The sequence below is a fragment of the Bombina bombina genome, chromosome 5 (assembly GCF_027579735.1).
Source record: "Bombina bombina isolate aBomBom1 chromosome 5, aBomBom1.pri, whole genome shotgun sequence".
Classification (NCBI taxonomy): Eukaryota; Metazoa; Chordata; class Amphibia; order Anura; family Bombinatoridae; genus Bombina; species Bombina bombina.
In genome coordinates, this window is record NC_069503.1 from 107717409 (window position 1) to 107735093 (window position 17685).

At 40.7% G+C, this 17685-nt stretch overlaps 1 protein-coding gene across 1 annotated transcript in view; it reads left to right on the forward strand.

The window, feature by feature from the left end:
* Positions 1-17685, forward strand: part of LOC128661367 (uncharacterized) — a 145430-nt gene that overhangs the window by 70176 nt on the left and 57569 nt on the right. The window contains exon 4 of the mRNA XM_053715631.1: positions 1776-2284. Within this exon, the coding sequence (XP_053571606.1) occupies positions 1776-2284 (509 nt within the window). The remainder of the gene's footprint in view (positions 1-1775; positions 2285-17685) is intronic.

The following is a 17685-nucleotide window of genomic DNA, read 5'->3' on the forward strand; positions in this document are numbered from 1 at the left end:
AGGCAGATCCTTCTCTCACCTGGCAGCCAAGAGTTGGAACACCCTCCCGCTGCACCTCAGACAAGCTACCATCATAACTAAGTTCAGAAAGGACCTCAAGACCTGGCTCTTCGACTGAACTGCAACCCTCAGTGCCTTGAGACCCTTACGGGTGAATAGCCGCGCTTTACAAGAACCCAATAGATAGATAGATAGTATTAATTCCTCTTTGTAATTATTGATCTAGTCAGTATATAAATAAAGAAGAGATATCATAGAGGTTTGCTTGCTACATAGTGCCCTCTTTAACAAATATATGTCTAACATACCTGGCGGTGATTGTGGCGAGTGGCTCAGTCTGACTGTACAACACGCTCTCTCTCTCCTCATCAGCTCCAGAGTCCAGTCCAAGTCTAATTGTGTTGAGGGAAGGCTGGGGCACTTGTCTCCATGGTCTCGACTGCACCCTCCACGGTGATGGCATTATATAGTGCACAGTACACTAGGACTAGACTACTAGAGCCGTGTAGTGGCAGAACCAAAATGATGATCATCATTAATTTCATATCCAGATTTTGGAAGAGGCTCCCTCATAATTGGCCAGTACTGGTGGGCGGCGCCTCTGGTCTCTTGAGTCTGACCCCCTGGGATGTTGTCTTCTTGTCTAGTCTCATAATCAGTGCTGTGGGAAGCTGGGAACAACAACAAGCCAGAGTCTCAGTGAGAGTGAGTCAATCTGGCACCACGCGGGTGTGCTGTGACATCACTGCTGTCAGTTTCACTTCCATTACGGGAGTCCAGGACATTTAATGAAGGTACCTGGGACTGGGGACAGACCTTTAAAATGCGTGACTGTCCCAGGCAATACGGGACACATGGTCATCCTAGCTAATATATATTGTGTAGCTATAATGTACTAGTAGAGGATATGACAGTGACAATGTACTAATATATATTGTGTAGCTTTATGTATATAGTGTAGCTTTATGTATATAGTGTAGCTGTAATGCACTAGTAGAGGATATGACAGTGACAATGTGCTCAGTTACTAATTTTATGAATTTGCAGAATTTAAACATTTAAAAAAATGCATCTAATTTGTCTCAGAAATTTTGGCAGATTTTATTTTGTCTGATTGGTTGCTGCTTAAAGGGACACTGAACCCAAATTTTTTTCTTTTGTGATTCAGATAGAGCATAACATTTTAAGCAACTTTCTAATTTACTCCTATTATCACATTTTCTTCATTCTCTTGGTATCTTTATTTGAAATGCAAGAATGTAAGTTTAGATGTCGGTACATATTTGGTGAACAACCTCGGTTGTTCTTGCTGATTGGTGGATAAATTCATCCACCAATAAAAAGAATGCGATCTTCCGGTGGGCGGCGTTCCAAGATGGCCACAGGCTCTTGAGGCTCCGAGTAGCTTGAAGTTAAAAGTGGTTAGAACCATCGCCATCCTTCCCTCTCTTGGCAATATTTGTGCCCAAGAACTCAACTGGATCAAGGCATACTATCCCTTGGCCCCCGAGAAGCAAGTTACAAACAATAAGCCGTTTGGCGTAGAGACGGGTTATTTCCCGCCACACTGTACATGACATTACTCTGACCCTACGTAATGGAGAGGCTCAGCACTAGAGAAATGTATACTGACACCAACGCTCTGGATGAAATAAAGGCCATATTACTGCCTAAACTAGACCGGCTCCTCCTGTCCTGTTCTAACTTATGCGCATTAATGAGAGCACCAGAACAGCCATGCCACCAAATGCAGTCTATCTCTGATCCTACTTTAGAGAGCATGATAGGTAGCACAGCACTGTGCCCACAGGTGGACATTAGCCTTTCAGTCTCAGCTCCCACACAGAAGGGAGCAGCGGTAACGATTCTGGAGACCGGGGCATCTCCCTCTCGCATAACTTGGTCGAACTCGACCATAGCATCATCTGCGGATTCAAACAGCAGCTCACTGCTATCCTCAATGGCTCTTCCAGAGACTACTAAAGCTCCAGCCATAGATTCTAGACAAAGCCTTGAAAAGGAGATTGGCCACAACATCGCTTACCCTGCTAAAAATGCTGTTAAAACTCCTGCTGCTTCGCCTGTGTCCACTGCTGTACATGATGACCGGCATGATCACTCCACATACGGGCTCGAAAATGTGTGCGCTAGTTCAACTAGCAAACCTGGATCTGACAGGCCTATTGATGGGGCATATGCGAATGGAGAGCAGCATCCATGTGCTTATCGACCCCATGAGAAAAGTTCTGAAATCCTGTGGTACATTTATTTGTTTTTAGTCCGAGTTGGTGTTGGTTGACAGATCACTGGGGGCCAGTTCAACTGCTGCTGGGCCACTCCGCAGTGTGCTGTATGTTTGCAATTTTATTATTGTTGCTGCTGCATCTACGCAGTGTGTCTGCCTAACTCTCTAGATAAACTCTCTTGCTGCTGGACTGTTGCTTCATTGACGGATCCCTCTGGATGTTGGGCGCATGTAAGTCTTTATTATTGAAAAAACGGCATGCCAAATTTCTGAGCAGTTCCATCAGAAAATAATGCAGCAGCGGACTTTCAATGCAAACCCCTTTAACGCACAAAGGACCTTTACCAGGGAAATTGTTTGGGACTGCTGTGATGTGTTAATGTTAGCATTAAAATGTACTTAAATGCACACGATCTTTGTCTTACTATTCCCTGATTACCTTAAATCTAGCTTACCGGTGAGTTATGTTATAGCTTTTTATTTCACGTTCTGTTTTACAATAATTTGATTGTTACTTGACTTTAACTGTGAAGTGATATATCACAGTATGTTGCATATGTTGCTTTTTTTTAAACACTTGGACCCTTTTTTTCTCTATTAACCCCTGATAACATTATTTTGGAAACGCTGGGGCGTAAGTGTGTAGAGAGCAGAGCAGCTTTTCCTTCATGATGGCAGATTTCAATTTATGGCTTTTTTTTTTTTTTTAATCTCCTATAGGATCTTTGAAGATTGCCTTGTCAAGCATAACACTCGCTATACTATATAGATGATCTATGTGTTGTGTGGACAAACAAAATTCCTTGTATTGCATTAATCGTATGACTCTAGGAATGTCCATGCTTTTAACTCTGAGTTATGTGGATCAGATAAGACCCGTCTACTCCTACTAAGAATACTGTTACTTCAGAGTGAGTCTAATCTGTCTGCTGATTTATATTTACCTTAAGGCAGCTTTACCGGCACCATCACAAATAGATATATCACCACGTCCAGGGATTCATTCTAGCAATGTTAGTGTTGTGCCGAGTGCTATAGCCTATGAACATGCATTTATCATGTATATTCACTAAGAAACTATTAAAGTAATCACATACACGCATTATCAAGGTAGTTATACAGTCAGGTAATGAGATACTGATACTGTACTGCGCTTTGTTCAGTACTATGTTGTGGCAAATGACAATAACATCACTGTTACTGCTACTTTTGTTGGACATATCCTTGGAACGAAAAAGTTTTTGCAAACACTTACCAGCTCTTACCTTGAACTATAGCCACATATGTTTAATCATCCTAAGTAGCCTCTGAATATGCGTATACCATTCATATATACCAAAAAGACTAATAATTACTCACATAAATGCATTATTAAGGCAGCCACACTCCCCATAATGGGTCACTCGTTCAGTCAGTCACTAGACAGATATTTAATAGAAGTTTCCTGCCTGACAGTACAATGTAGTTGTCAATAAATGCTGAGTAATTTGTGTATTGTTATATCTCATACGTGTCTATCTGGGGATTATACAAATATGACTCTTTCATATTAAGGCAGCTGTCCACATACCTCTAAACCTATTGGTGATCTGTGTTGTTCTGTTTAGTATAAACGCTTAGTTTAATTAGTTTTTTTTTTTTTTTATTGTTTTGTTAAGTGTTGTGGTGTTTGTTATGGCTTGTGTTACTAAATTAATATAAAAAACTTAAGTGCAGGTGCAATATGAGACAATAATCAATTAACTCTGGTATAACCCTTACTGCATGGATCATTCCATGTTATTACATTGCTTTAACCTCAAAATGGCAGACTACATCTGTGTGCCTTGCTGTATGAATAGAAGCTGACGTTTCTCTTTGTATTTTATGACAGCAAATGTTTCACTACTGATATTGTATCGATATTCAACATGTTGTACTCATTCCATAATATGAAATGTAATGTCGCTGTGACTTGACATGTCAGTGTAAGCACTAAATTAATTGTACCTGTACTTCTTCAATAAAAAGAATTTAAAAAAAAAAAAAGAATGCTGTCCAGAGTTCTGAACAACAACAACAAAAAGCTTAGATGCCTTCTTTTTCAAATAAAGATAGCAAGAGAATGAAGAAAAAATTATAATAGTAGTAAAATAGAAAGTTGCTTAAAATTGCATGCTCTATCAGAATCACAAAAGAAAACATTTGGGTTCAGTGTCCCTTTAACATGTGACTTCTCAGTGTGTATTCTGGGAGATGTAGTTCAGTATTGAACTGACCTTTGTCCCCGTCCCATTTACTTCCTGTGCAGCTGTTGCCAGGGCCGCCACTAGAAATTTTGGGGCCCCTGACTCAACCATTGATCAGGGCCCCCCCTTTGACATGTGCAATTTTTGACCAAGTGACTAAAACGTATATGCACTTTATTCTTAAGTGTCTATTTAAACTTGGAAATGTTGTAAAGGTAGTAACATACAAACACACAGACACACTCATACACTGAAACACACACACACACACACACTCACACATAAGGATTCACATATAGACACTCTAGCAGACACGCAAAGAAACACACTCAGACACAGACACCCCAACAGACACTTAGCACTCGTTTACATTGACCTGACAAGTAATGAGGTAAACTACAGTTTTGTAAAAAAAAGGAGAATTAGAAAACAAAATATGGAGTTCTGATTAACTTTTTGTAAAGGAAGATGACAACTAAATTATGACAACAGCATGCAGTGGCTGAAAGGAAGGGCCCTGAACTGCCTAAACAATAATTTAAAGGTTAAATGGTGGATTGGTTACTTCCGGAAAGGTCTTGTTAGTCTCAAAGTCTGTAGAAAGATGTGAATAATTAGTAGTAAGGTCAAAATGTCCTAAAAAGGAACAGACAATGGACACACACACAAACTCAAACTTGCACACACACAGAGACACCCACAGAAAACACACAAAGACATACATACACAGAGAGACAACCACATAAAAAACACAGAAAGACATACATAGACACACTCTCACTGAGACATCCACAGAAAACACACAAAGACATACACACACCCTCACAGAGACACCCCTCATAAAACACACACCCAAACAGAGACATCCACAGAAAACACAGACATACATACATACATATACACACACACCCTCACAGAGACATCCACAGAAAATACACAAAGACAAACACACCCACCTTCACAGAGAGATCCACAGATAAAAAAAATACATACACACTCAGAGACACAAACCAAAGTACAAAGACAAACACAGACACCCACAGAAACACTCACAGGAGGAAACATTTATGCACCTTGCATCCCCTAAATCAACAGTGTGTGACATGCATGATAAAAAATTTTTAGAAATTAAGAGATCACTTTTTAAAGAATCATATTTGTAAATGTGCAAACAAAAATAATTCTGTGAATTCAAAATTGTACATTAATGAGCTGGGTAGATGGCTAGATGAAGAAAAGTACCTTTAAAAGGTTGACATATGATGTTTGTTTGTTTTTTCCCCATTTTCCCCAACCAAGAGCCCCCACTTCAAATATAGTGTACACATTTTCCCAGCTGTCAGCTGTACTTATGGATTTTTAAAATGCTGTACTCTATATGGTCTTGGTGGGACCATAAGCTGTGGTACTCATACCATTAGATCTGGATAAATGCAGAATTTAGGCTTGTTGGTATGTATTTCAAAATTAAGCTAGCTGAAGTGTAAACTGAACAGTTTTAAGTTAAACTGTCTCATTTCAAACACTGAGCAATCTTAGTCTGAGAGTATAAAATCTTATGCAGATGTAAAAATCTTAGATAAAATGCCTCTTTGCATCTGGAAAGTCCTTGCATGAAGGGGCAGTAAATTGGAATGTAATGTAATATATATATATATATATATATATATATATATATATATATATATATATGTATATATATATATATATATATAAAAAATGCATATCTGCCAAAAGGGCATCTACCATTTGTGTATTGAGGAGGAAACATTTCTGCATGGTTTTAAATATAGAATTTCTACAGCATTGTCAAATAATCATAAATAAACTGCTGCTAAAAAAATTTGTTTTTATGTACCCCTAGCCCCAAAAAAACTACTACCACTGACACACACTGTACAAAGTGCCAAGTCTGTCTCACACTGCGCATAGTGGTTTAGTGCACACTAAGAAATCCTCTCAAATGCTAATACTTTACTTCTTGTAATAACATTTCCCATGCTCAATTAGCACTCTGCTGTAGTACCCACTGCACTGGTGGCTGCCCAAATTTAAAAAAAAATAAATGGTTTTTTTTTTTTTTTTAGTTCTTGCCTCATGGGGCCCCCCTGGCTCATTGGGCCCCTGACAAGAGTCACCCCTGTCACCCCCTGATGGTGGCCCTGGCTGTTGCTGGGTGAGTGAGTCAGGCTGTGTGTATTGTGTGATAAAACATTTTAGTTACTTTCTGATCTTCATAAAAAGTTTATAATTGTTATAAATGTTGTTCTTTTAATGCATGTTATTCAGCTGCTTGTGCCAGGCTATGGGATAATACACACTGTGCAGCTTGATGTGCTTGTGAAGGGTTAATACACACTGTGCTGCTCTCTGTGCTAGTGAAGGGTTAATACACACTGTGCAGCTTGATGTGCTTGTGAAGGGTTAATACACACTGTGCTGCTCTCTGGGCTAGTGAAGGGGTTAATACACACAGTGCAGCTCTCTGTGCCAGTGAAGGGTTAATGCACACTGTGCTTAGGGCCAGATTTGCCATTAGGCACAGTAGGCATGTGCCTACAGGTGCATTGCAGCGAGGGGCGCCAAGGCACTGGCTGTAGAGTCGGTGTATTTAAAAAAATTTTTTTTTTTTTTTTAAATATGAGTCTGACTTTGCTGACTATAGCCTGTGTAGATTGAATAGTACACGTTCGTAACACACACACTGCCTGTTGTACTACACAGGCAGCCAGCCAGGCTCGCTCTGGGCGGCTGCTGAAGAGCTGTTAGTTACAGTAATACTTGTCCCACTTTACACTTCACTGACTTAGTTACGTGTGCCCGTTTTGTAAGGGGGGTTGGGTCAAGTAGCAAGCAAGCAACTAGTAGCCTAGCAATAATAGCAAGCAATTAAAGCAAGTAAATACCCTCCCTCACCCGCCTCGTCCCTCCCTCCCTCCCTGGGCTGACTCCAGTCACTCACTCTCCAGTGCAGCCTGTGGTTTGTGGGTTTGGATGGGTGGCGTCATGCCCACATCACGCGATACAGGCTGCCACCCTCCGACCCGTGGGAAAGTGAAGTGAGCTGAGCGTGTTCATTGCTGCTGTCGGAGGAGCCTGTCTCCTGCCCAGTGCCCTGCCCTGCCCTGAGTGCCCTCGTCTGACAGACTGCAGCTGCTGAGTGAGTACTACTAGTGAGTGATGACTCAAGATACTGGATACATCAAAAGCGTGTAATAATATGCAGATCTGTGACATAGGATGGATGGTTGTATAATATGCTTCTGATCTGTGATATAGAATGGCTTGGCTGTTCAATACATTGCAGACTGAGATCTGTAATATAGGATGGCTGTGTAATACTCTGCAGGTCTGTGATAAAAGATGGCTGTGCAATATTATGCAGGTCTGTAATATAGGATGGCTGTGCAATACTCTGCAGGTCTATAATATAGGATTGGCTGTGCAGTACACTACAGGTCTGTGATATAGGATGACTGTGCAATACCCTGCAAGTCTGTATATAGGATGGCTGTGCAATACACTGCAGGTCAGTAATATAGGATGGATGTGCAATACTCTGCTGGTCTGTAATATATGATGGCTGTGCAATATTCTCCAGATCTGTAATATATAGGATGGTTGTATAATATGCTGCTGATCTGTAATATAGTATGGCTGTGCAATACTCTGCAGATCTGTGATTTTTGGATGGCTGTGCAATACTCTGCAGGTCTGTGATATAGGATGGCTGTGTAATACTCTGCAGGTCTGTGATCTAGGATGCCTGTGCAATACTCTGCAGGTCTGTTATATAGGATGCCTGTGCAATACTCTGCAGATCTGTAATATAGGATGGCTGTGAAATAATCTGCAGCTCTGTAATATAGGATGGCTGTGCAATACTCTGCAGGTCTGTGATCTAGGATGGCTGTGCAATACTCTGCAGGTCTGTAATATATTATGGCTGTGCCATACTCTGCAGATCTGTGATATTGGATGGCTGTGCAATACTATGCAGGTCTGTAATATAGGATGGCTGTGCAATAGTCTGCAGACCTGTAATATAGGATGGCTGTGCAATATTATGCAAGTCTGTAATATAGGATGGCTGTGCAATACTCTGCAGGTCTGTGATCTAGGATGGCTGTGCAATACTCTGCAGGTCTGTAATATAGGATGGCTGTGCAATATTTTTCAGCTCTGTAATATAGGATGGCTGTGCAATACTTGCCGATCTGTAACATATAGGATGGCTGTGCAATATTATGCAAGTCTGTAATATAGGATGGCTGTGCAAAACTCTGCAGATCTGTAATATAGGATGACTGTGCAATACTCTGCAGGTCTGTAATATAAGATGGCTGTGCAATACTCTGCAGATCTGTAATATAGGCTGGCTGTGCAATACTCTGCAGGTCTGTAATATAGGCTGGCTGTGCAATACTCTCAGATCTGTAATATAAGATGGCTGTGCAATACTCTGCAGATCTGTAATATAAGATGACTACAATACTTTGCAGATCTGTAATCAGGGCCGCCACTAGAAATTTTGGGGCCCCTGACTTAACCATTGATCAGGGCCCCCCCCCCCCCCCTTTGACATGTGCAATTTTTGACCAAGTGACTAAAACGTATATGCACTTTATTCTTAAGTGTCTATTTAAACTTGGAAATGTTGTAAAGGTAGTAACATACAAACACACAGACGCACTCATACACTTAAACACACACACACACTCACACATAAGGACTCACATATAGACACTCTAGAAACACACTCAAACACAGACACCCAAACAGACACTCAGCACTTGTTTACATTGACCTGACAAGTAATGAGGTAAACTACAGTTTTGTAAAAAAAGGATATTTAGAAAACAAAATATGGAGTTCTGATTATCTTTTTGTAAAGGAAGATGCCAACGGTATGCAGTGGCTGAAAGGAAGGGCCCTGAACTGCCTAAACAATAATTTAAAGGTTAAATGGTAGATTGGTGATTTCCGGAAAGGTCTCATTAGTCTCAAAGTCTGTAGAAAGATGTGAATAATCAGTAGTAAGGTCAAAATGTCCTAAAAAGGAACAGATAATGGACACACACACAAACTCAAACTTGCACATACATCCAAGGAAACACTGACAGAGACAGCCTCAGAAGTCACACAAAGACATACACACACACACAGAGACACCCACAGAAAACACACAAAGACATACACACACAGAGAGACAACCACATAAAACCCAGATAGATAGACATACATACACACACCCTCACTGAGACATCCACAGAAAACACACAAGGACATACACACACCCTCACAGAGACACCCACAGAAAACACACACCCTCACAGAGACATCCACAGAAATCACAGAAAGACAGACAGACATACATACACACACACACACACCCTCACAGAGATATCCACAGAAAACACAGACATACACACCCACCCTCACAGAGGCATCCAGAGAAAATACACAAAGACAAACATACACACACACTCACAGAGACCCCCATAGAAAAAGCACATAGACATATGCACACACCCTCACAGACATCCACAGAAAATGCACAAAGAGATACACATCCACTCTCACAGAGAGACCCACAGAAAAAAAATACATACACACTCATAGAGACACAAACCAAAGCACAAAGACAAAAACACAGACACCCACAGAAACACTCACAGGAGGAAACATTTATGCACCTTGCATCCCCTAAATCAACAGTGTGTGACATGCATGATAAAAAAAATTTAGAAATTAAGAGATCACTTTTTAAAGAATCATATTTGTAAATGTGCAAACAAAAATAATTCTGTGAATTCAAAATTGTACATTAATGAGCTGGGTAGATGGCTAGATGAAGAAAAGTACCTTTAAAAGGTTGACATATGATGTTTGTTTGTTTTTTCCCCATTTTCCCCAACCAAGAGCCCCCACTTCAAATATAGTGTACACATTTTCCCAGCTGTCAGCTGTACTTATGGATTTTTAAAATGCTGTACTCTATATGGTCTTGGTGGGACCATAAGCTGTGGTACTCATACCATTAGATCTGGATAAATGCAGAATTTAGGCTTGTTGGTATGTATTTCAAAATTAAGCTAGCTGAAGTGTAAACTGAACAGTTTTAAGTTAAACTGTCTCATTTCAAACACTGAGCAATCTTAGTCTGAGAGTATAAAATCTTATGCAGATGTAAAAATCTTAGATAAAATGCCTCTTTGCATCTGGAAAGTCCTTGCATGAAGGGGCAGTAAATTGGAATGTAATGTAATATATATATATATATATATATATATATATATATATATATATGTATATATATATATATATATATATATATATATATATATGTATATATATATATATATATATATATATATATAAAAAATGCATATCTGCCAAAAGGGCATCTACCATTTGTGTATTGAGGAGGAAACATTTCTGCATGGTTTTAAATATAGAATTTCTACAGCATTGTCAAATAATCATAAATAAACTGCTGCTAAAAAAATTTGTTTTTATGTACCCCTAGCCCCAAAAAAACTACTACCACTGACACACACTGTACAAAGTGCCAAGTCTGTCTCACACTGCGCATAGTGGTTTAGTGCACACTAAGAAATCCTCTCAAATGCTAATACTTTACTTCTTGTAATAACATTTCCCATGCTCAATTAGCACTCTGCTGTAGTACCCACTGCACTGGTGGCTGCCCAAATTTAAAAAAAAATAAATGTTTTTTTTTTTTTTTTTAGTTCTTGCCTCATGGGGCCCCCCTGGCTCATTGGGCCCCTGACAAGAGTCACCCCTGTCACCCCCTGATGGTGGCCCTGGCTGTTGCTGGGTGAGTGAGTCAGGCTGTGTGTATTGTGTGATAAAACATTTTAGTTACTTTCTGATCTTCATAAAAAGTTTATAATTGTTATAAATGTTGTTCTTTTAATGCATGTTATTCAGCTGCTTGTGCCAGGCTATGGGATAATACACACTGTGCAGCTTGATGTGCTTGTGAAGGGTTAATACACACTGTGCTGCTCTCTGTGCTAGTGAAGGGTTAATACACACTGTGCAGCTTGATGTGCTTGTGAAGGGTTAATACACACTGTGCTGCTCTCTGGGCTAGTGAAGGGGTTAATACACACAGTGCAGCTCTCTGTGCCAGTGAAGGGTTAATGCACACTGTGCTTAGGGCCAGATTTGCCATTAGGCACAGTAGGCATGTGCCTACAGGTGCATTGCAGCGAGGGGCGCCAAGGCACTGGCTGTAGAGTCGGTGTATTTAAAAAAATTTTTTTTTTTTTTTTAAATATGAGTCTGACTTTGCTGACTATAGCCTGTGTAGATTGAATAGTACACGTTCGTAAACACACACACTGCCTGTTGTACTACACAGGCAGCCAGCCAGGCTCGCTCTGGGCGGCTGCTGAAGAGCTGTTAGTTACAGTAATACTTGTCCCACTTTACACTTCACTGACTTAGTTACGTGTGCCCGTTTTGTAAGGGGGGTTGGGTCAAGTAGCAAGCAAGCAACTAGTAGCCTAGCAATAATAGCAAGCAATTAAAGCAAGTAAATACCCTCCCTCACCCGCCTCGTCCCTCCCTCCCTCCCTGGGCTGACTCCAGTCACTCACTCTCCAGTGCAGCCTGTGGTTTGTGGGTTTGGATGGGTGGCGTCATGCCCACATCACGCGATACAGGCTGCCACCCTCCGACCCGTGGGAAAGTGAAGTGAGCTGAGCGTGTTCATTGCTGCTGTCGGAGGAGCCTGTCTCCTGCCCAGTGCCCTGCCCTGCCCTGAGTGCCCTCGTCTGACAGACTGCAGCTGCTGAGTGAGTACTACTAGTGAGTGATGACTCAAGATACTGGATACATCAAAAGCGTGTAATAATATGCAGATCTGTGACATAGGATGGATGGTTGTATAATATGCTTCTGATCTGTGATATAGAATGGCTTGGCTGTTCAATACATTGCAGACTGAGATCTGTAATATAGGATGGCTGTGTAATACTCTGCAGGTCTGTGATAAAAGATGGCTGTGCAATATTATGCAGGTCTGTAATATAGGATGGCTGTGCAATACTCTGCAGGTCTATAATATAGGATTGGCTGTGCAGTACACTACAGGTCTGTGATATAGGATGACTGTGCAATACCCTGCAAGTCTGTATATAGGATGGCTGTGCAATACACTGCAGGTCAGTAATATAGGATGGATGTGCAATACTCTGCTGGTCTGTAATATATGATGGCTGTGCAATATTCTCCAGATCTGTAATATATAGGATGGTTGTATAATATGCTGCTGATCTGTAATATAGTATGGCTGTGCAATACTCTGCAGATCTGTGATTTTTGGATGGCTGTGCAATACTCTGCAGGTCTGTGATATAGGATGGCTGTGTAATACTCTGCAGGTCTGTGATCTAGGATGCCTGTGCAATACTCTGCAGGTCTGTTATATAGGATGCCTGTGCAATACTCTGCAGATCTGTAATATAGGATGGCTGTGAAATAATCTGCAGCTCTGTAATATAGGATGGCTGTGCAATACTCTGCAGGTCTGTGATCTAGGATGGCTGTGCAATACTCTGCAGGTCTGTAATATATTATGGCTGTGCCATACTCTGCAGATCTGTGATATTGGATGGCTGTGCAATACTATGCAGGTCTGTAATATAGGATGGCTGTGCAATAGTCTGCAGACCTGTAATATAGGATGGCTGTGCAATATTATGCAAGTCTGTAATATAGGATGGCTGTGCAATACTCTGCAGGTCTGTGATCTAGGATGGCTGTGCAATACTCTGCAGGTCTGTAATATAGGATGGCTGTGCAATATTTTTCAGCTCTGTAATATAGGATGGCTGTGCAATACTTGCCGATCTGTAACATATAGGATGGCTGTGCAATATTATGCAAGTCTGTAATATAGGATGGCTGTGCAAAACTCTGCAGATCTGTAATATAGGATGACTGTGCAATACTCTGCAGGTCTGTAATATAAGATGGCTGTGCAATACTCTGCAGATCTGTAATATAGGCTGGCTGTGCAATACTCTGCAGGTCTGTAATATAGGCTGGCTGTGCAATACTCTCAGATCTGTAATATAAGATGGCTGTGCAATACTCTGCAGATCTGTAATATAAGATGACTACAATACTTTGCAGATCTGTAATCAGGGCCGCCACTAGAAATTTTGGGGCCCCTGACTTAACCATTGATCAGGGCCCCCCCCCCCCCCCCTTTGACATGTGCAATTTTTGACCAAGTGACTAAAACGTATATGCACTTTATTCTTAAGTGTCTATTTAAACTTGGAAATGTTGTAAAGGTAGTAACATACAAACACACAGACGCACTCATACACTTAAACACACACACACACTCACACATAAGGACTCACATATAGACACTCTAGAAACACACTCAAACACAGACACCCAAACAGACACTCAGCACTTGTTTACATTGACCTGACAAGTAATGAGGTAAACTACAGTTTTGTAAAAAAAGGATATTTAGAAAACAAAATATGGAGTTCTGATTATCTTTTTGTAAAGGAAGATGCCAACGGTATGCAGTGGCTGAAAGGAAGGGCCCTGAACTGCCTAAACAATAATTTAAAGGTTAAATGGTAGATTGGTGATTTCCGGAAAGGTCTCATTAGTCTCAAAGTCTGTAGAAAGATGTGAATAATCAGTAGTAAGGTCAAAATGTCCTAAAAAGGAACAGATAATGGACACACACACAAACTCAAACTTGCACATACATCCAAGGAAACACTGACAGAGACAGCCTCAGAAGTCACACAAAGACATACACACACACACAGAGACACCCACAGAAAACACACAAAGACATACACACACAGAGAGACAACCACATAAAACCCAGATAGATAGACATACATACACACACCCTCACTGAGACATCCACAGAAAACACACAAGGACATACACACACCCTCACAGAGACACCCACAGAAAACACACACCCTCACAGAGACATCCACAGAAATCACAGAAAGACAGACAGACATACATACACACACACACACACCCTCACAGAGATATCCACAGAAAACACAGACATACACACCCACCCTCACAGAGGCATCCAGAGAAAATACACAAAGACAAACATACACACACACTCACAGAGACCCCCATAGAAAAAGCACATAGACATATGCACACACCCTCACAGACATCCACAGAAAATGCACAAAGAGATACACATCCACTCTCACAGAGAGACCCACAGAAAAAAAATACATACACACTCATAGAGACACAAACCAAAGCACAAAGACAAAAACACAGACACCCACAGAAACACTCACAGGAGGAAACATTTATGCACCTTGCATCCCCTAAATCAACAGTGTGTGACATGCATGATAAAAAAAATTTAGAAATTAAGAGATCACTTTTTAAAGAATCATATTTGTAAATGTGCAAACAAAAATAATTCTGTGAATTCAAAATTGTACATTAATGAGCTGGGTAGATGGCTAGATGAAGAAAAGTACCTTTAAAAGGTTGACATATGATGTTTGTTTGTTTTTTCCCCATTTTCCCCAACCAAGAGCCCCCACTTCAAATATAGTGTACACATTTTCCCAGCTGTCAGCTGTACTTATGGATTTTTAAAATGCTGTACTCTATATGGTCTTGGTGGGACCATAAGCTGTGGTACTCATACCATTAGATCTGGATAAATGCAGAATTTAGGCTTGTTGGTATGTATTTCAAAATTAAGCTAGCTGAAGTGTAAACTGAACAGTTTTAAGTTAAACTGTCTCATTTCAAACACTGAGCAATCTTAGTCTGAGAGTATAAAATCTTATGCAGATGTAAAAATCTTAGATAAAATGCCTCTTTGCATCTGGAAAGTCCTTGCATGAAGGGGCAGTAAATTGGAATGTAATGTAATATATATATATATATATATATATATATATATATATATATATATATGTATATATATATATATATATATATATATATATATATATGTATATATATATATATATATATATATATATATATATATATATAAAAAATGCATATCTGCCAAAAGGGCATCTACCATTTGTGTATTGAGGAGGAAACATTTCTGCATGGTTTTAAATATAGAATTTCTACAGCATTGTCAAATAATCATAAATAAACTGCTGCTAAAAAAATTTGTTTTTATGTACCCCTAGCCCCAAAAAAACTACTACCACTGACACACACTGTACAAAGTGCCAAGTCTGTCTCACACTGCGCATAGTGGTTTAGTGCACACTAAGAAATCCTCTCAAATGCTAATACTTTACTTCTTGTAATAACATTTCCCATGCTCAATTAGCACTCTGCTGTAGTACCCACTGCACTGGTGGCTGCCCAAATTTAAAAAAAAATAAATGGTTTTTTTTTTTTTTTTTAGTTCTTGCCTCATGGGGCCCCCCTGGCTCATTGGGCCCCTGACAAGAGTCACCCCTGTCACCCCCTGATGGTGGCCCTGGCTGTTGCTGGGTGAGTGAGTCAGGCTGTGTGTATTGTGTGATAAAACATTTTAGTTACTTTCTGATCTTCATAAAAAGTTTATAATTGTTATAAATGTTGTTCTTTTAATGCATGTTATTCAGCTGCTTGTGCCAGGCTATGGGATAATACACACTGTGCAGCTTGATGTGCTTGTGAAGGGTTAATACACACTGTGCTGCTCTCTGTGCTAGTGAAGGGTTAATACACACTGTGCAGCTTGATGTGCTTGTGAAGGGTTAATACACACTGTGCTGCTCTCTGGGCTAGTGAAGGGGTTAATACACACAGTGCAGCTCTCTGTGCCAGTGAAGGGTTAATGCACACTGTGCTTAGGGCCAGATTTGCCATTAGGCACAGTAGGCATGTGCCTACAGGTGCATTGCAGCGAGGGGCGCCAAGGCACTGGCTGTAGAGTCGGTGTATTTAAAAAAATTTTTTTTTTTTTTTTAAATATGAGTCTGACTTTGCTGACTATAGCCTGTGTAGATTGAATAGTACACGTTCGTAACACACACACTGCCTGTTGTACTACACAGGCAGCCAGCCAGGCTCGCTCTGGGCGGCTGCTGAAGAGCTGTTAGTTACAGTAATACTTGTCCCACTTTACACTTCACTGACTTAGTTACGTGTGCCCGTTTTGTAAGGGGGGTTGGGTCAAGTAGCAAGCAAGCAACTAGTAGCCTAGCAATAATAGCAAGCAATTAAAGCAAGTAAATACCCTCCCTCACCCGCCTCGTCCCTCCCTCCCTCCCTGGGCTGACTCCAGTCACTCACTCTCCAGTGCAGCCTGTGGTTTGTGGGTTTGGATGGGTGGCGTCATGCCCACATCACGCGATACAGGCTGCCACCCTCCGACCCGTGGGAAAGTGAAGTGAGCTGAGCGTGTTCATTGCTGCTGTCGGAGGAGCCTGTCTCCTGCCCAGTGCCCTGCCCTGCCCTGAGTGCCCTCGTCTGACAGACTGCAGCTGCTGAGTGAGTACTACTAGTGAGTGATGACTCAAGATACTGGATACATCAAAAGCGTGTAATAATATGCAGATCTGTGACATAGGATGGATGGTTGTATAATATGCTTCTGATCTGTGATATAGAATGGCTTGGCTGTTCAATACATTGCAGACTGAGATCTGTAATATAGGATGGCTGTGTAATACTCTGCAGGTCTGTGATAAAAGATGGCTGTGCAATATTATGCAGGTCTGTAATATAGGATGGCTGTGCAATACTCTGCAGGTCTATAATATAGGATTGGCTGTGCAGTACACTACAGGTCTGTGATATAGGATGACTGTGCAATACCCTGCAAGTCTGTATATAGGATGGCTGTGCAATACACTGCAGGTCAGTAATATAGGATGGATGTGCAATACTCTGCTGGTCTGTAATATATGATGGCTGTGCAATATTCTCCAGATCTGTAATATATAGGATGGTTGTATAATATGCTGCTGATCTGTAATATAGTATGGCTGTGCAATACTCTGCAGATCTGTGATTTTTGGATGGCTGTGCAATACTCTGCAGGTCTGTGATATAGGATGGCTGTGTAATACTCTGCAGGTCTGTGATCTAGGATGCCTGTGCAATACTCTGCAGGTCTGTTATATAGGATGCCTGTGCAATACTCTGCAGATCTGTAATATAGGATGGCTGTGAAATAATCTGCAGCTCTGTAAT